This window comes from Ursus arctos, unplaced genomic scaffold (assembly GCF_023065955.2).
Source record: "Ursus arctos isolate Adak ecotype North America unplaced genomic scaffold, UrsArc2.0 scaffold_1, whole genome shotgun sequence".
In the NCBI taxonomy this organism is placed as follows: domain Eukaryota; kingdom Metazoa; phylum Chordata; class Mammalia; order Carnivora; family Ursidae; genus Ursus; species Ursus arctos.
This window is the reverse complement of record NW_026622763.1, coordinates 35,164,953-35,185,778: the sequence shown is the minus strand read 5'-3', so window position 1 is coordinate 35,185,778 and position 20,826 is coordinate 35,164,953. Positions and strand designations below refer to the sequence as shown.

General features: G+C 34.7%; 1 protein-coding gene across 3 annotated transcripts in view; it reads right to left on the bottom strand.

Annotated features, from left to right (window-relative positions):
* ARL6IP6 (ADP ribosylation factor like GTPase 6 interacting protein 6) overlaps nt 1-20,826 on the bottom strand; it is a 453,211-nt gene that overhangs the window by 416,185 nt on the left and 16,200 nt on the right. Inside the window, exon 4 of one of the 3 annotated variants that reach the window (XM_026492793.4) lies at nt 1,108-2,550. The exons of the other annotated variants lie outside the window; for them this stretch is intronic. Coding sequence (XP_026348578.2) covers nt 2,457-2,550 — 94 coding nt within the window. The 3' untranslated portion in view covers nt 1,108-2,456. Of the gene's footprint in view, nt 1-1,107; nt 2,551-20,826 lie in introns of those variants that run through there. 3 annotated transcript variants of the gene reach the window in all.

The following is a 20,826-nucleotide window of genomic DNA, read 5'->3' as shown; positions in this document are numbered from 1 at the left end:
CTCTAGTACTCTCCTGGTTCCTGCCCACCAGTCCTGAGAGCCACTGGATATCCTTCCATTAAATTCCCTTTTCCCTAAGTTAGCCAGATGGTTTCTGTTGCTTGCAATATAGGGCTCTGATACAATCAAGAACAGAGCAGAAATGGAAAAATAGACAAATGCAGAAGATCTCTTTTAAAATGTTTTACTAGAAATCTATCTTTTCAAAAACCTACTTCTGATATTGGATATTTTTTATGGACTGCAGATTTAACCCCTCCTTGAATTCATTTGTTGAAACTTTACGCCCTAATAAGATAGTATTGGGGGGTAGTGCTTTGGGAGGTAATTACGTCATGAGGGTGGAAGCCCTATAATGAAATTAGTATCATTTTAAGAGGATAGCTGGCCCTCTCTCTCTCCCAAGTAAGGATATAATGAGAAGACAGTTCTCTGTAAACCAGCAAAAGGTCTTCACTGAAATCTAATTTTTCTGCCACTCCTGCTGCAATCACTGTGGCCCAGAGAGATGAGAAGCTAGGATTGACCCAGCTTTGGTTATATACCTATCCTTACTCAATCACTCTGCTATGGAAGTAGGATGGTTTATATTTGGACCCTGTGACGAACTGGAGAGAGGAACCTCCCAAGAGGAGTGCTAGTCGACAAAATTGGGTTCCAGAAGAAATACCTTACAGATAGACACACCTATATATATTTATATCATGTATACATATAATATCTTATAGATACCTACATAAAGAGGGTATACTGTAATATTTTTCTTAGTCATAGGACTCAAAGAATCTGGAAGGAGCTATCCAAATTGGGTGGGCGGGGGAGGTTTGGAACGGTGGAGAGAGAAAGACTAATTTTGTTACCTGCACGTTCAATTGCAATGGAAGAGCTGGGAGAGGGTGTGAAGGCAGGCAAGGAGTGAAAAAAATTCATTTTGACCATTTTGGAAGGAATACTTTAAGCCATGGGATTTGTATATAAAGTGTATATATACACACACACCCCTTCCCCCATATTAATCTAACCACTTCAGATAATTTAAATTAGATCAGCATTTGTCATTTCCAATGGAAGGTTTGAGTAGCAAAAAAGCGTTAAGACTTTTAGAAATATCATTAAATCATTTACTCAGTAACAACACTTAGCACATAACAGGAACACACTTCACATACTCATTTCCCATTTAGCCTGAATAAGTAGTTTTGCTACACAATACTTTCCTAACATAAATTTTTCTATGGCCAGGGAAAACAGCATTTTAAATAGTCCATCTTTCTAAAATTGAAGCGACTTTCTTAACAGGTATTTAGAAAAGAAGTGGGAACAATTAAGTTTAATTACTATGAAAACAAAAACAAACACAACTGTAGAACACTTAAATATGAAAATTATGAAACTATATATAAAAAGATTATACATATATACACTATCAAAATACCTTTTCTATTTTGGTAACTAAATCTTTGAGATTAAAAACAAAGTAGTTCAAGCATTTCTAAATATAAAAATTTCAGATTTATATTTATTAAAAACAAAATAATATCAGTTCTGTTGGAGTAATCATATACACACCAAGACAAATAGTTGCAACTGTGGAAACAGAAATAGTGAACAACTTCAACTTTCTCAATATTTTAATGGCTTAAGTAATTTACTTCTTGTCAGACTTTTTTTTGCTAGAATAGGCTTACTTAATTTTAAACTCAGATCAATGTGTTTGTTTTTTGTGGGTTTTTTGCTTTTTAAAAAAAACCAAAATACTTATTTAAAATGGTAGGTATTAAGTTTCCACCAGCTAAAAAATAACATATATATTTGTCTAGATGTAGCAATTTTAAAAACATACAAATTCAATATGTAGTAGGAAAATATATAAAAAAAACCATAAGGAATTATACCTCATTAAAAAATATAAATGCACCTTCTGTTGATTATGACTATTGAAAACTAAATATTCTGATTTCAAAGTAGCTTCTATAAAATGTTGAAGTAGTAGGCATTGTTTGCTTTTCTAATATCATGAATAAATAAGAAGTATTTCTATCTCATTTAAACAGTCTTCAGTATTTCTTAGCAAAAATGTAGTATTATACATAGCATTATCCCATATTCAAGTTTTCATTTTTGAATTCCATTAAAATGTTTTCTATAATTTATAAGGACAATGCACACAAAAGTAAAAAGACGAGGTAAACATCTTACATTTTTAAGAAATTACTTGAAACTTAATACTCAGATATTCTCAATGCCTAAGTTCTAGAATGGTGCTTATGAAGGTCCTCCATTAAAAAAAAGAAGAAGAAGGTCCTCCATAATGACGATGATATGACACATATCTGAACCACATAACAGCAGGTTTCTTGGTCTTCTGAGTAGACAAATGATGAAATGATGTTCTTCCCTGTTATTACAAAACAATCATGAATAAGTTTTGCCAAAAATATTGCTTCGCTGTGGGTTTACATGAGGCACCATGCTACAGTAAGAGCAGCAACAATGCCATTCAAAATTGCCATGCTATAGCCCATGTGGAAAGAATGTCCCGTCAGTTTCCTAGGGGGAAAAAACAAATGAAAAAAGGAAAATGTAATTTGGTATAACAGAAACACCATCAGTTTTTACTGAAAATGCTTATAAACTAAAAATATGTTTCCCTAATATTTTACACATTAATACACATGTTAAAAAAGAATATTGGACATTTTCAGGATTAGTAAATAGAGCAACCTTAAGTTCTCTGTCAAAAACTGTCCTTGTTAACAAATATAATTTTTCAGTTTCATTAGAGCAAAATGTTCTAATATAATTCCTTATACTTCTTTACTGTGCTTCATAGTCACTGAGTGTATCATAACCTAATTCTACGGTATAAATCTTGTTCCATTACAAGCATGTTCTTTCATTAATTAGCACTGTTTCCTTGTTCTCCTGTTCTTAGAACTAAAAATATATATTATTTCAGGTATTTGTCCTGTTTGTACCATTTTTAGATTGCATGAAGAAACTACTCTTTCTGTACACACTCAAAGCAGCACTTGTCCGTATGTGAGTCATAAATCAGATTATGTCTTTTATAGATATTTCAGTTCTCAACTTAATAGGTTACTTAACTGAAGTGGCTTTCAATGAGTTCCTAAGTATCAGCAAAGACACGTCTCTTGTTTCATGATTATTATGAGTGCCAACTAGCTTATGTGCACAGATTTCCCCTGACATTTGATTCCTCTATCTTACAGCAATTTTACTTATTTTACTACATTTTCTTTAACATTCCTTTCACTAACCATTGCAATAATACTCTTTGCTTATCCTCATAAAGATGAGACATGCTAAAAAGAATAGAAGTAATGTCCAATTGGTGCCAGAGGAAGAACAGAATCTTTTCCTCACTGGAGCAATCCAAATTGAGGACATAACAGGGAGGTGCGCTGCAGGAATAAGGGTCCAAAGTCATTAACAGTAAGAGCTCTGGACTGAAGATCACCATGCCTATGTCCTCTCCTCCTCTCCCTAAGGACAGGTCACAGACAGGGAGATACTTGGATCTGAATTAACAGTTGAAGGATTCTAGTCCTACAAGATCTGTGGCAGGGAATGAAGAAGATACACTCCCCAAAGAATACCATCTTTGCATTCATCTGAGAGTACAGAAGGCCCTGATACTTCCTGATAGCCCCTATTATTATTATTCATATTATCCACTCAACCTCACTCACCTAGGGACTAGTTTAAGATGCCTCGTGTACCATTATGGGTTAATCTACTTCGCTGTATTAGCTACTATATGGTAAAATAAAAGATACACTAGATGCTTTACCTTAATCTTAAAAAAAAAACTCCCTCAAATACATATTGATTAGTCAACAGAAAACTAATTATAAAATTAAACTATCAGCACTGTCATTCATTATTTAAAAAAAATACTAATGACCCAAGAACATTTAAATTCATATATACAAAATGAAGTTAATCATGGAACAGAATTTCAGGAGTTAATTGTTCTCTTTCACTAGTTTTTGACCCTGGACTCCCATAAAAATAGAAAAACCTATGAAGTACAGTTCACTAAACTACAATATACGTATGTATAATTGAATTTTATGGAGATAGATGTACATGCTCAAATGTTAAGTGACCCTTACAAATAGGCAAAGCAAGGAATTTTAATGGCAATGAAGAAATGCTCTAGAGAAGTGATTCTAAGTCTTTCTACCATCTCAAATGTACCATATTTCCACCAGGATCACTGTAGCAGTTGCCACACAAGTACTGTTAGGCCAGGGACTTAAAACCTTTGAGGAATCACTTGCTTTAAAACTCGTTTTCAAAATACTCATCATGATTTTCCTCTCTGGGGAAGAAAGGGCAGGTTTTTTTCTCCTACGACTTATTTGTGATCTTTGAAGTAGTACAAAACCCAGAAGGTATCCTGGTTCCCCTTTGTCAACACCCTTCACTTATCTCTTGTAAAGGGCATGTTTTGAATTAAAAAACTGGGATTAAGTATGGTACTTATCTTACTCAATCTCTATATATGCATCTCTATATATTACTTTTTAAACTAAAGTGTACACAGTAAAGCGCAAATGCCTAACATGTATATAGATCAACGAATCTTTATCATGATACATCCTCAGGTACCAACCATCCAGATCAAATACAAAACATTCCAGTACCACAGGAAGCTCCTCTGTTTCTCTTCCCCATCAATATCACCTTCCCTCCCCCAAATCCTGAGACAACCACTATAACCATTTGTTATCATGATGCCTGGTTTCACCTGCTCCATCTACATGCCCTCATATAATACATTTTCTTCCGTGTCTGGATTCTTTTGCCCAATATTGTGTCTGTGAAAATCAACCATGTTGTTTTATGTAGCATTAGCATGTCCTTTTGTATTACAGTTTAGTACTCCACTGTATAAAAATAATAACATTTATCCATTCTACTACTGAGCATTTGGGTTGTTTCCAATATGAGGCTCCTATAAACAGAGATACTATGAACATGATGCTACATATCTTTGTTGGGTAGGAGACATCTGCACTCATTTCCCTTGGGTATACCCTAGGAGTGGAATTGCTGGGTTATAAGGTAGATGTAAATTTGGCTTTAATAGAAACATCAAACATTTGCCCAAAGTAGTTGACTACTATACACTTCTGGCAATGTATGAGTTTCAGTTGTTCCACATTGTCACCAACATTTAGTATTATCAGTCTTTTCAATTTTAGTGGGTCTGCATTTTATGTTGTTGTGGTTTTAATATTTATTTTTCTGATGACAAACATACTTATTGGCCATTCAAATATCCTCTTTTTTGAAATTCCTGTTCATCTTTTCTTATTTTTCTATTGATTTATAGAGCTCTTTGCATGTTCTATATACAAATTCTTTGTCAATAATATGTGTCACAAATGTCATCTTTGGTTTATGGCTTGTCTTTTAGCTCTCTAATAAGATCTTTTGATGAACAAGTTCTTATTAAATACAGTCCAATTTATTTCTTTTTAATGGTTAGTATTTTCCTGTGTCCTTTTCAATAAATCTTTCACTACTCCATGCTTATAAAGATGTACCATTTTTTAGAGAAGCTTTATTGTTCTTCCTTTGAACTTTTGGTTTATAATTCATCTAAAATTTTTTTATATCATATAAAGTAGTGGCCAATGCTCATGTTATTCCTTATGGATATCCAATTGTTTCAGCACAGTTTACTGCTTGCAAAGACCATCTTTCCCCCTCATTAAATTGCTGTGGTGCCTTGTCCTAAGTCATATAACCATGTATGCGTGGGTCTGTTTTTAAACTTAAAATCCAATTTTAAAAGGTATATAGCATTTGAATAGGCAGTTCTGCAAAGAAGATATACATTGGCCAACAAGCACATGAAAGGACGCTAGATATCATTAGTCACTATAAAAATGCAAATCAAAACCACAACGAGATAACACTTCATACCCACTAAGATGGTTATAACCCAAAAAAGAAAGAAAACACAAGTTATTGGTGAGGATGTGGAGAAATCAGAAATCTCATACATTGCTGGTACAATATAAAATGGCATAGCTACTGTAAGAGAGTTAGACAGTTCCTCAAAAAGTTAAGAGTGTTACCTTATGATCCAGCAATTTCATTTCAGGTATATACTCAAAAGCTAAAAACATGTTTTTACATAAAAACTTGTACCTGAATGTTCATACCAGCATTATTCATAAGAGCTAAAAAGTGAAACAAACCAAATGTCCATCAACTGATAAATTAAACCAAATGTGGTATATACCCATACAATGGAATGTAATTCAGCCATAAAAAGGAAAGAAGTACTGATACATGCTACAACATGGATGAACTTTAAAACCACTATACTAAGTGAAAGAAGCCAGACAATAAAGACCACATTTCTGGGACTTGTACTATTCCATTTACATGAAATGCCCAGAATAGGGAAATCCATAGACAAAAAGTAGAATAGGGGTTTCCAGGGTCTGAAGGAAGGGATGATAGAGGAGTAACTGATAGTAAGTATGGGGTTTTCATTTTGGAGTGATGGGAATGTTCTGGAATTAGAGAGTGGTAATGATCGTATAACATAGAGAATATACTAAAAATCACTGAGTTATATGCTTCAAAATGGTGAGTTTTATGTGAATTATATTACAATTAAAAATAAAACTTTATTGAAAGACATTAAAAGAGTATCTAAATAAAGAGAAATATACTACCATAATCTGGGAATACTCAACACTGTATAGATATCAATTACCTCAGAAAGAAACTATAAATTCAATGAGATCTCAGTAGTAGCTCAACAGAATGATTTTGATGGGAAACTGACACTTTGATACTAAATTCATCTCATACAGTAAACATGCAAAAGGAGCAAAGAAAAATTCTGAGAAATCAGTCATAACACAAAAACAAAGTAGTTTTTAAAAAAGTTAAGAGAACCAGAAAAAGACATTGGAATAGATTTCAGCATCCAGAAACAGATCTATGTTTTTAAGTATAAGTTATATATGGGCTGGGGGAAGAGGTAAGGAAATACATGTATGGAAATTTTACATTTTACCAATAGGCATTTTTAAGACAGAAGGAACAAAATTGACAATTATTTCAAGTTCCTTCCTCCTTTTCCTAATCATGGTTTTTCATTTATTAGTATAGGAGAAATCAAGATTCAGCTTATCTTCAAAAGAGCTATTGCTACATTTACATAGAGTAAAAAAAAAATTGGTGATTTTAGGCAGTTTCCTTTCAGACCTTTGGTTTTATTTTGTGATCCCACAAGTTCTATGAATATTAAGAAAAAAATGAGTAAGATTAAAACGGGAAGTGCCTGCAATTCTAGCGTTTGTAGGTTCTTGAAAGGCTCACTCTCAGTGTGAGGCTCAGAATGTACTTATGGTCTATTACAAATTCTTTCTTAATTTTATTTATTTTTAAGATTTTATTTGAGAGAGAGAAGCAGATTCCCTGCTGAGCAGAGAGCCTGCCATGGGGCTTTATCCCACACCCTGAGATCCTGACCTGAGCCAAAGGCAGACGCTTAACCGACTGAGCCCCTCTTTCTTAATTTTAATTTGCGTGCATAAGATAAGGCACTACTGGTCTTACATAAAATAAAAATAAAACCCTACTGGCCCAAAGCATCTATTGTGTGTTGTTTCATTCAGTTCTATCATGAGGTTTACTAAGGATTCCAAAATGTTTCTTATTGTTGTAAGTCATTCATGACCTTTTACTTAATAATCTGAAGAAGTCACACACTGCAAGGCAAATGGTAATAAAACATAGGGGTGAAGGGGCTTAGGAAAGTTGGGTGGAGTCTATACAGTTTTGCTCATTAATTCTTCTATAATTTCATGAAAGGAAAGGTGTGGAATAGGAAAATGATAAGCTTGACCAAGGGTAGCACTTTCTAGGGGCACCTGGCTGGCTCAGTAGAGAGCATGCAACTCCTGATCTCGGGGTTGTGAGTTCAAGCCCATGTTGGGTGTAGAGTTTTTAAATTAAAAAATAAAAAATAAAACGGTAGCACTTTCCTCTATTATATATTTTAGACCAACAAAGCGAAATAACTATGGTTTTTAAATCTTATATAATAAAGTATAATATGGGAAACTTGCTCAGATATAAAATAAAAAAGTTTCTATCCAGAATAAGTAAAACTTCAGCATTATTTAATATTAACACCGTCAAACCCACAAAAGTAGGTAGATAATACCTAGCCCTGTCAAGCTGATTTGATTTTGTCATGCCATACAGATTTCTAATGTGGAATATACTACTGAATAGGTGGAAAACACACATACACGCAGAAATCAAATCCTATCATCTCATAGCACTATTCAATGGAAATAAAAGTTTAACTTTGAAAACCTTCCATTTTATTTCAGCAGAGTCTCTGAAATAGGCTTAAAGAACTTTTGAAAATGACATGACTATTTTTAGAGATTTGCTACAATTATTATTTCAAATATCAATGTGAGAAAATGAGTTCAAGATAAAATTCCTTCCAAGCCACTCACATTCTCTCCATATACCTAAATACACTGTAACAAATTAATTTTCCTAAAGCACCCCCTTGTTTGAAATGCTTTTGTGTCAAATGCATATAAAGTGTAAGTGTGGGGCAACTGGGTGGCTCAGTTGGTTAAGCATCTGTCTTCTGCTTAGGTCATGATCCCAGAGTCCTAGGATCAAGTTCCACATCAGGCTCCATGCTCAGCGGGGAGCCTGTTCTACTTCCCCTGCTTGTGCTCAATCTCTCTCCTCTGACAAATAAATAAAATTAAAAAATAAAATAAAAGTGAGCAAAACAAACAATATAGTTAACAAGATCAAGTTTTCTTAACAATATGAATTTTGACCCATGCTTTCAGAGATGGCAATGGACCAAAAGACAAAAGAGGTACCACAGTATAAAGGAAGAAGGACAGAACCAGAAGTGAACTTACACTTAAGATTTCACATTTATTAGGTGAAGGACTGCACCAGATTAACTTAAGGTCCTTTCCAGGTCTGAATTTCAATTAACTATTCAAAGTAGCAAGGATAAAGTAACAACATTTGAAAGAGATTATATAGGTTTTTTTCCTACCTATCAAAATAGGTTATTGATCAACATTACCTGTACTTCAACTAAAACAATGATGCAGGGAGTAGAACTACATAAATATTTTAGTCCCAGGGAGTCAATCAAAGAGACCAAAAATATAATGAAAATTAACAGATGATATCATTTAACATAAGAATGCAAAATAATTTGCCCCTTTAAAAATAGGCAGAAAAATAGAACTTAATGACAAAACCAGAATGTTTCTTAAAGGAAATGTTAGGATTCCTAAATGTAGATTTTATTACGCTGAGATAAACTTCTATACTGCAATAAATTTCTAAAATCAAAATGGAAATGGGAAATACTGTTCAGTAATAAAATACATTGGAAAAAATATGGTTACACAGATAGACTCATTGTAATGGAATGGCTTCCATATCCTAAAAGTTATAAAAAAGATATATTTGGTTCCCGTTCTAAAGAATTTCTTTCCAATAATAAAGAATCCTGCGATGAAATACTTACTGGGTTCCTGTTAGTGTTTAAGCATTTAAACTCTGTAGTTAGAGAGTGCTTGAGTGCCAATTTTGCCACTTACAAGGGTATGAAGGTAGAAACTGTCTGACCTCTCTGAGACTCAATTTCCCAAAATGGAAATAAAAATAGAGTCTTCCCTTACACAGTTGAGAATCAGGTGTCTGGCACATAGCAAATAATCAATAAATGTTAGGTACTATATAGAAAAGACAGCTGGCTACAGATGAGATTTTTAAAAATTCTTTTGACATTCTATTTCATTCTCTCTTCCTTTAAGCAAAATACCTACAATTAGACCTATCTCAAAGCCAAAACAGAAAAACAAAGAATAAGATTATACAAACAGACCGTGGAGGTAGATAGAAGAAAGAAACTGAAGAATTATGGGTTTGTGTATGTATATGTGCATTTCTGCTTGGTATTAGCCTCTTCCTACAAATTCATAATTATTTCCCTTTGTGATTCACTAGAGAACTTCGACTTCCAATATTTATATTCAGATTTTATAGTCTGGAAACATACTTTCTAGCAATATATTTATATTGATATTTAGTAGTAACTTATAAAGTGAATAAATTATAAAAGAATTATATTTTAATTATTTACATTTTATAGGAATGGAATATATATAAAACTTAAGATTCAAATGAATTCAGTGATTCTGGAAATTAAAACGAAACACAAATTAAGGTAATGAATAAGCCACTGCCTAAAATTTCAAGTAAATTGCCTTTGGTTGACTCTGAACTGAATCTCTGTACTACATACCAGCCTACACTCTACTGAAATCTTTATTCTTATATTTTTTCCAGTATTTCCTCTCCCTCATATATGTTCCCACACTTTTTAAGACATGTTTTTATGACAGAACTCCCCCCATTTGAAACATTCACTTCACTGCTAACCAATTCTGCTCTAAGCAGAAAGCTCTCTGTGCTTATGAGAATAAGAAGTTACATTGAGGGCCTACAATAAGAACCAACAGGCTATTTATTTCTGTGTCTGACTGGCGCAGTTGGAGACAGGATGAGCTAGCTGGTACTAATTTATTACCCCTTCACACATCTGAGCCGCCTTTTATTTTTCATTCTATCCCTGGCCAAGAAACCCCCAATTCCCAAAGAATTTTAAGCTGTGTGAGCTTTGGTTGGAAAAACTATCAGTTCTTCATCTGGAATCAAAAGTTGTTAACCAAACCCAAAATCTGAAAGAAAATACTAAACACCACCAAATTTCAATTACTTGCAAAGTATTTCCTTTTATGTTTCTTTCAGAAACACAAAATGATACAACTTCTTTTGTATTCTTTTTTCCTAAAAATTACTTACTAGAAATTGCTGGAGAGAATAAAGCTGTGTGTATTCCAACTAATTTTACCAGTGCTATTTAGGACATTAGAGTTAGAATTTTAAAAAGAAAGCTCCCCTCCCTTAGGAAATGCTGTCTCTCATTAAGGAAAAAATAATATACAATCACCCCTTACTTTATACTCTGAAGTTCTTTATTTTATAATTCTATCAATTCTCTATTCTTTTACTTCACCAAAATTTACATAATGAATTATCTATATCAAGCATTATATATGGGAAATAGAGAAATGAGCAAGAATCAGTACTGTCCTCAGTATTGCCCTCAAAGCGAAGAGTCCAATGACACAATGTGCTGAGTGTTAAAAGTTTTGTAGACAGCATTACTGGAACACAAGGCAGCGTTTTGGCTTGTAGAAGGGAGAGATTTTAAAGAGTTAATGCCTGATCTAAAACTGAGTATGAGGAAATTAGAGTTCTAAGAAATAACAACATGTGTAGAAGCAAGAGACAATGGAGAGTGCAGAAGGTGGTTAATGGTTTAGAATGGTTAGTAAAGGATCTGGAAAGCCAGCTCTCTTTCAACTGGAATTTAATCATGGCTCTAGTACTTATAAAACTACACTAACCTACCTGAAAATCTAATTCTTCATCTTTAAAATGGGAACAATTCCTCTCTTTAGTGTTTCTGTGAAGACTGAGGTGTTGCAGTGCCTAGCATTTATTGAGCACACACACAATAAGTGCCAGCCTTTATTTTGTGTCCTTGACTGGCTGGAGTTACTGAGAGAGAAGGAAGAACTGAAGGCAAAGCCAGGTTTTTCGCCTGATTTACTGGCTGGATAAAATATCATCCACTGTGCTAGGGACGCCAAGAGAAGAAACAGGTTGGTGGGCAGTGTGAAATAATGAAGTCAATTTTAGATATACTAAACTGAACTATGCCTGCAGGACACTGAAGTAGAAATTCCCAGCAAGCAATAAGAAATACAAGTAAAAACCAAAAAGCAGGTTTCTCAAGAAAGAGCCTCAAGTCAGGCCAGATAGACTTGGAAGTCTTCAGTCAACCAGTAGCTGAAAAAAGTGATTCCACAAGTGAGAAGTAGTGATCAGAAGGGTGAAAGAAAACAGCAGGGAGGGGTGTCACAGAAATTAAGAAAGAAAAGAATTCTGAGGAGGAATCCTAAGCCATCTCAAATAATGGACTGAAAAATGAACAAGGTACCTGGGTGGCTTAGTAGGTTGGGCATCCGATTCTTGATTTTGACTCAAATCATGATCTCAGGGTTGTGAGATCGAGCCCTGTGTTGGGCTCTGCATTGGGCTCTGGGCTGGGCATACAGCCTGCTTGGGATTCGTGTCTTCCAAGATGCTTAGAAGTGGAGAGGAGAACTGGGCATGAGGATTTTTTTTTTTCTCCATCAGAGGAGAAACTTGAATGTTTTAGAAATATTCTAACAAGAAGACTAGATACAAAGGGAAAGGCTGAAGATATATGAAAAATGGAATTGCAGGGATGGGTGTGGTACAGGATCTAGAGCAAAGGAAGTAAAATTAAGTTTAAGCAGGCGGAAGGACACTTCATACTCTGAGAGAAGAGAAATAGGTAGGATAATGGGTGTGTATGTAAAGTAAGTTTATATCATGAAAAGGGGATGGAAGAAACAGGAAGTTCACTCACAATGACCTTTCTGTGATTGGAAGTGGAGCCCACAGAAAAGAGTGTGATGTGGTAAGGATTTGGAATAGCCACGGAGGGGCGAGGGGGGAGGAGATGCATGGATTGATGGATGGATGATCAGATAGTGCTAGCTGAGATTTTAGTTCAGACTATGAGGGTTGTGAACTCTGTTTACTCAGATCTTAGTTTGGATGATTCAACTCTGCCTCATTATTCTTTATATGGAACACCAAAGGCCTTGGCCTATTTTAGAATGAATTTGAGGTCTCCTGCTATTTTAACATTTCATTAGCTTTGCTCCAGGTTCTCTCTCACTACTTGACCTTTCTCTTGACCTCTACAACTTTGCAATTTTATAGGACAGGCACATCAAACTTTTTTCTTTATACAAGGCCTGGTAAAAGGAAGCTAGTTTTTCTTATAGTTCGTAACAACAAACAACATTTTTATTTACTTTGGCTTTCCTACCATAAAATTTCAATTAAAATTATTTTCCTTGATACTAAATAATGTTTCCTACTCCATTTTTTTTAAAGATTTTATTTATTTATTTGACAAAGAGAGGGGGAACACAAGCGAGGGAAGTGTGAGAGGGAGAAGCAGGCTTCCCGTAGAGCAGGGAGCCCGGTGAGGGGCTCGATCCCAGGACCCTGGGATCATGACCTGAGCCAAAGGCAGATGCTTAACGGCTGAACCAACCAGGCACCCCTCCCACTCCATTTCTTAACCCTGAAAAACATTTTCCAAACTTGGCAAGGAAGTCACTTTGGATTCACAATCTAAAAGGAGACGTGAGTAAAATAAATACAACGGGCTTTAGAGCAGCTGTCTTATTTATTTTTTTATAATTTTAAACATCCTCAAGTTGTAAGCTTTCCTGCTTATTCAAACAGGCAGCCTTTAGTTGAACTTTCATTACTACTTTAGTATCATCATTTATTCATTAAAACTCAGATATTCAGTAGAAGTTATTAAGTTTATCAATCAATAAGGTATGAAGTAGTTATCTGTTTTCCAAAATTGAAATGTGATTTTTAGAAATGTGTGCCACACCCTTATGGCTACAAAACTAGCCAATTAAAACTGTATGAACCGACAAGCTTACCCCACCTAATATATATATATATATTTCTTGCCCCCAAATTAAAAATCTTTTGTAAGCACTCTCTAATTTCAGAGTAGTCTCCTAAAACAGGGGTTGGCAAACTAGGAGACACTTGTCCTGCACCTGTTTCTTTTTATTGGAACATGGTCTCACACATTCCTTTAGGTATTGTCTGTGGCTGCTTTGGTGCTAAAAATCAACTTATTTCAACTTTAAGGGTATGTGAGAGAGCATATGATCCACAAAGCTAAAAATACACACCACTTGGCCCCTTACAGAAAAGTTTGCTGACTTCTGTCCTAAAGCCCTCCTATTCAAAGTATAGTCCATAGACCAGCAATATATAAGCAACGCCTATGAATTTCTTGGAAACTCAGAATCTCAGACCCCACCCCAGACATAATGAATCAGAATCTCTATTTTCAGCTAGATCTTCTAGCGATTCTAAAAGCCGCAAAGTAAATACTGATGCTCATTATTTGCAAATCTATAAATTAGAAAGGAGATCTCTAACTAGACCATCACTTCAGAAATCTATCCCAATTACTTTCTCAAAGTTCAAATTTACTGTAATTTTAAACAAAGAAATAAGTTGAACAAACACTTAGAAAATTTGTTTCACTGTAGCATCATGTTCTAAATAGATTTCATGACTTCTTTAAAATTTTATGTGACAGGGAATTCAATTAAGAAATCAAGTAAGAGACTACTGAGGAGGAAAATTTCTCCTACTTCTTTCTTCCTATTATATATTTACCTTGCTAGGACAGTGGCTACACACTGGGTATGTAAGTGTGTTTATATATATACATTCAAAATAACCTCTTAGAGTAAAATAAGGCAAAATATTTTTAGAATGAGGTATCGAAGAATAATATTAAAACTATCTTATTAGATTACTGGATTTTAAAGTACAGTTATATTTGGGTGGAGTGATATTATTTCAAATGCATACACACACACAAACCACATACACACATATTCACATATGTATATAGTCACAAAGTTTTACTAATCAAGAAGATTACAAATACAGAAATAATTATGAATAGTCTATTAATTTCAGGTTATTTAAAATGAGACTTTACAAGCCTTTCACTTTCAAAAGTGTATAATTCTGTGCTGTTTTATAATGAGCTTGTACTGTTTTATAATGAGATTGTATTAATTCTATAATCACAAATTATAAAAACTCAGTAAGGAGAAATTTTAAGTCACGGTCACTGTCTTAACAAACTTCTAAATTATTGAAAAATTGAAAATGCTATTAAAACATAAAGTCATTAGAAACATGACTGTGTACTGACTTCAGGGTTTCATGATAAATCTGAGGTTAAGATTATCTGGATAAACATTTACTTAAAAGATGTAAAAGGTGAGGAAAAAAGTATAAACACCTCACTGTAATGTATCATTCTTAAAAATACGTAGGAGCTGAAGTGCCTGAGAGGCTCAGTCAGTTGAACGTCTGAATCTTGGTTTTGGCTCAGGTCTTGGGATCTCAACGTCTTGGGACGGAGCCTCTCATTGGGCTCAAGGACTTACATTATAAATAAATATCATTAAAATAAAGTATGTATCATTTTAATGGAGCAAGTTGATTTATCAATCTACACATTAGTAAACTATGTAATAATAGAATTCAAAATTTCAACTTTAAGAGCTTCCTCATTTTTAAAAAGACTTTATTCTCCTTAGCATTTTATTTCATTTCCTAGCTATACTGCCAACTTCTTTGGTCCCACTCTTGTATAGCATAAGGATGGTCTGCATGAGGTCTTTAATCCAATTTGGATCTCAATCCTGCAATAATTATGCCTCCCTATATATACTAGTTTTTTATCTAGAATTTTGTCAATTAGAAATTTTAATTGGGTCACATTCCTATGCTTTGCCAGTGTGATATTAACTAATGTAATGACCTATGAGCACTGAAAGATCCTAAAGATGAGCAAAGTTCTTTAAAATGGATTACATATGTATACATTTTAAATATCTCTATTGTACTACAATTCCTTGAAGATCAGTCAAAGGGAAATAAAGGTATATCTGGTTGGATATATGTATGTACATATTAACCCACAGTTTATCTATATATAGCAATCTACTAGGTTGCAAATTGAATAATGTCAGACATTTTAACTTTATTCACCAGTGTGTTGAGGTAGAAAAATGCCCCAAAACATCCATCTGTGCTGAGTACTATCTTGATTAAACAAAGTCCTATGCCATAGGAAGTTAGGGCAAATAGTACAAAAGATATAAGAATAACGGGATTCCCAAGTCTTTAGATTTCACAAGTCAGTTAAAAAAGATTATTTTGAGGGGGCGCCTGGGTGGCACAGCGGTTAAGCGCCTGCCTTCGGCTCAGGGTGTGATCCCGGCATTATGGGATCGAGCCCCACATCAGGCTCCTCCGTTGTGAGCCTGCTTCTTTCTCTCCCACTCCCCCTGCTTGTGTTCCTTCTCTCGCTGGCTGTCTCTATCTCTGCCGAATAAATAAATAAAATCTTAAAAAAAAAAAAAAAAGATTTTAAAAAAGATTATTTTGAAAAAAGGAAGTAACTGACACTGTGTTTTGTTGCCAAACTTTTACTTTGCCAAGAGCAATGTTTGAAAATCACTACTATCTAGGGGCACCCAGGTGGCTAAGTCAGTTAAGTGTCTGCCTTCGGCTCAGGTCATGATCCTGGGATCCTGGAATTGAGATCCCCGATGGGCTCCCTGCTCAGCGGGGAGTCTGCTTCTCCCTCTCCCTGCCACTCCCCCCGCTTGCGCTCTTTTTCTCTCAAATAAATAAGTAAATTCTTAAGAAAAAAATTATTACTATCAATATCGGCATTATTTCATTAAAGAAAGAGTGTCTATATCAAAAGAATAGAAAGGGAGAAAAAGAAATGAAAGGATACAATCTCAAAATAAGTAACAATTACCCAATAAAAGATAACTGGCAGCACGTAGTAGTCCAGTTAGATGTCTAGCTTAAGAAAAGGAATACTCTGGGACCATGACTGCTTTATCACTTGGTATATCTGTTGCTTTAATTAGTAAACTTACACTTACTGCCTATGAGGATGGATATCATTGTTTTTATTCCATTTTAGAAAGAAAAAAATTAAGGCTTAGAGACACTAACTGACTTGCTCAAAAGTTCTTTTGCTAGTATATGGTGTAGCCTGGATTTGGAAGCCACCCCTTTTTTCTTTCATTTTTCATTTCTTTCATTTTCATTTTCTTTCATTTTTTCTTTCTTCTTTTTTTTAAAGATTTTATTTATTTATTTGAGAGAGAAGGAACATGAGCAGGGGGTGGGGGATGGTGGCCGCAGGCAGAGGGAGAAGCAGACTCCCCACTGAGCCGGAACCAGACGTGGGGCTTCATCCCAGGACCCTGAGACCATGAGCTGAGCTGAAGGCAGACGCTTAACCAACTGAGCCACCTCTTTCATCTTATAAGCCCTTTCATATACCAGACTGCGTCTTAATGATTTACAAAAAATTGTTGACACATAAAAACAGAACAAAACTGGCAAGTGCTCTCCCAAGTATTTCTTATAAGTGCTGTTCTATGCATATGGACACTTGTGCCTTTTCAGTAACCCATACATAAAACATACATAAAACCCATACATAAAACATTTGCAAAAGCCATAGCAAACAGGTACAAAGCAAATACTCACTTGCTACATTACTTTAGGAAAACAAGGAAACCAAGTTAATTAGTATGATTTCTTACAGGATTTTGTTACATCTATTTACATTCAGAACAGTAATGGAATATATAAGACATGCATATATTTTAACCCTTCACTTCAAGAAGCCACAGTGCAGTACCATCAATATATTCATTAATAGTGACCACACTGCAACTCACGGCTCCATACAGTATCTACATAACGAAACTTCATGATACTCAAATATCAAGGCTAAGTTCTTGATCTATCTCCTTTGTCAGTAGGTTTTCTCTCCTACTGCATTTAGCCATCTGACATCTGTTTCATTAGTCCAAGGCAATAAAGAATTGGATTCAACAAAGAGGCAGCTCTCCAAAATCTATATGAAAAAGTTGTAGAGTCAATTTATTGTGCTCAATGTTCAATCTAGTGTGCTTGGAAAAGGACTTCTAATTTAAGTACTAAGTCACCCACTTACCTTGACCCCTAAGACTCATATTACTGCCAAAGAATTCATGACCCCATTTCTTTCCTTTTTTTTTTTTTTTAAGATTTTATTTGAGAGAGAGTGAGTGAGAGAAGCAGCACAACCCAGGGGAAAGGAAGAAGCAGACTACTCACTGAGCAGGGAGCCCGATGCGGGGCTCAATCCCAGGATCCTGGGATCATGACCTGAGCCGAAGGCAGACACTTAACCGTCTGAGCCACCCAGGCACCCCCGTGACTCATTTCTACTATGATTTCACTACTGTATTTGTACGTATCTTCTTAACCCCGAAGAATTAAAGCCCCCAAAGTCAAGAAGGACAAGAAGTTAGAGAAAACTCTTTAATAACAGAAAAATAAACCTAATGTTGAATAAAAAAAGAATATTCTAATACAGCAATGCCAATGCTAAAACTGGAATTTTCTAGGATTAAATATTTTACTCATTCTATGCTTCCCTTCTACATGCTCATATACAAATTTAATGAAAATATAAATATTTCAGCATCTGATTACATCCAGGACACTATACATAGAAAATAACACAGAGGCACCTGGGTGGCTCAGCTGGTTAAGCATTTGACTCTTGTCTGAGTTTAAGCCCTGAGTTGGGCTCCATGCTGGGCATGGAGCCTACCAAAACAAACAAACAGGAAAAAAAAACAAAAAAAACAACAAAAAACAACAACAACAAAAAACAAAACCACATGCAAGAGTATCAGATCACATGCATTAATTTTTAGTCTGTAAAACGATTACCAAAAACCATTTACTAAAAAGCAATGACACAAAAACCAACTGTTTCCTTTTCTTTCTCACTTCTACTTTACATTGCAGATTCCAAATAGGCAATACACTTAAAAACAAAACAAAACAAAAAAACAACAAAAAACCCCAGGCTTTGTAGACATAAATTAAATTTAGATTAAATTAAAAGCATGTGTTTTTTGCAACTGAGTATCTTTGTATTTACCAAATACCACTTGTGACTGGAAAAAGATACAGAAAGGTGGATAACTCAGAATGACCCTGACAAAAAAGACCAACAGTTTCAGGACAGCAGCAGATAGCTCCTGGTTTGTTAATTAACTATGAAATACTGTAGACTACCAGTCAAATTCCACAGATAATATTTAAAGCAGGTTTAGTGAAAAGACACTACTCTTCGTTAGCACATTCCTAGAAATCATGACATAATATCAATAATTGTAAAGTTTCCCTACTTTTTTTTTTTTTTTAAGATTTTATTTATTTTTATTTGACAGAGATAGAGACAGCCAGCGAGAGAGGGAACACAAGCAGGGGGAGTGGGAGAGGAAGAAGCAGGCTCATAGCAGAGGAGCCTGATGTGGGGCTCGATCCCATAACGCCGGGATCACGCCCTGAGCCGAAGGCAATCGCTTAACCGCTGTGCCACCCAGGCGCCCCAACTTTCCCTACTTTTTGACCATGAACGCATCAAAAAAGTCAAGATTATGACCAATAATTCATTCTATTCTCAAAGACTCATCTTCACTTGTAATATTCGTGATGATAAATCTCTTAGAACAGAAGACAACAGAGGATTTATAAAGAACTAAAACATTCTCCAAAATCTACAACACTGTGAATACACGACATGCTATTTGTACAATATTTCTCAAGAAGGAGAAAAATTATTTAAAGTAAGTTTCTCAGCAAGAGATTCAATAATCTAGACTCTGGATTCAGATAGCCAATTAACCAGAAATCTTACTTTTTTATATTACCTCTGACCAGCATAAAGTTAAAATTTGCAATTTCCAGTAATACTTGATTTCTATAACACAGCCTATCCTTAATAACTTTAAACACGATATTTTTTCTCCTTGGAAGTAAGTCTCTGTGGGTATTTCTAGCACAAAATAATAATCCTATCCCTACAAAGTTAACTTCTTGGCTTGATGGTTATAGTCACATGCCGTTAAATTTTAATTTTGATCTAAATGAGTATTTTTTCATTCCAACAATAAGACTTTTGTTAACCAACACTATTGACTGCAATGAAGAAACACCCTTAACTTAAGAATGTTGGTTGGCCCTTGACCCCTGACTGACTCTACGTAAAATCACTACAAAGCAGACATATATAATGACTTCACTATTTTTCATATCACTGTTATTGAATATTTGGATTCTTAATTACAAAACAAATGAGCTTTTGACATTGTGCTGTTTGCTAAACCCATCATTTACATTATCATTTTTCCACTAAACTTATTTCTAGACTACAAAGTAACATTTCTACCCTAGGTGGGACCTATTATAATAATTGCATGGTTTTTATTTTTGGCATGCTGAGGAACTATAAACCTGCAGCTACACCACTGCTCCACTAGATGGGGCACAGGTAATATGAAATTCACTATTACGAAAAATGCTAACTTCCTCCCCAATCAGGAGGACTTAAATAATGGGGTATCTTTGCATGGGTAGGTCATACCTAGATGCATTAACTCCTGGCAACTATAATTAAAACAGATCACCACAATGTGAAATACTGATTACATATACAGTTACATTTGCCTGCTTGGAAATCACCGAGAAAACTGAATGAATGAAAGAGGAAAACTAATGTGAAGTGAACTGGAGATGTCAATTAAGTAGCCTTAGAAGAGAAGCAATAATGAATTATAAAGTAGTGAAATAAATTATAGGGAAAGCCTATATAGACACTTTAATCTAAAGTTACTACCTCTGTCTCATTATTTAACATGGTAACATATTTTCAGAAGCAACAAAGAAAATAATTTAAAAGTTTAATTGATCCAAATACACAAAGAAAATGCTTCCTAATAGAGAAGTCTGTGTGTGTAACACTACAGTATACCTTTTAATTCAAAGTTTGCTAAATTAGTATACTAATTTTTCTTAATACGCCTTTAGAAATCCATTAAATACCTTTCTGAAAACATACCTTGCAAAGTTCTTTATCTTGTTATTTCCTAAAGGTCCTGT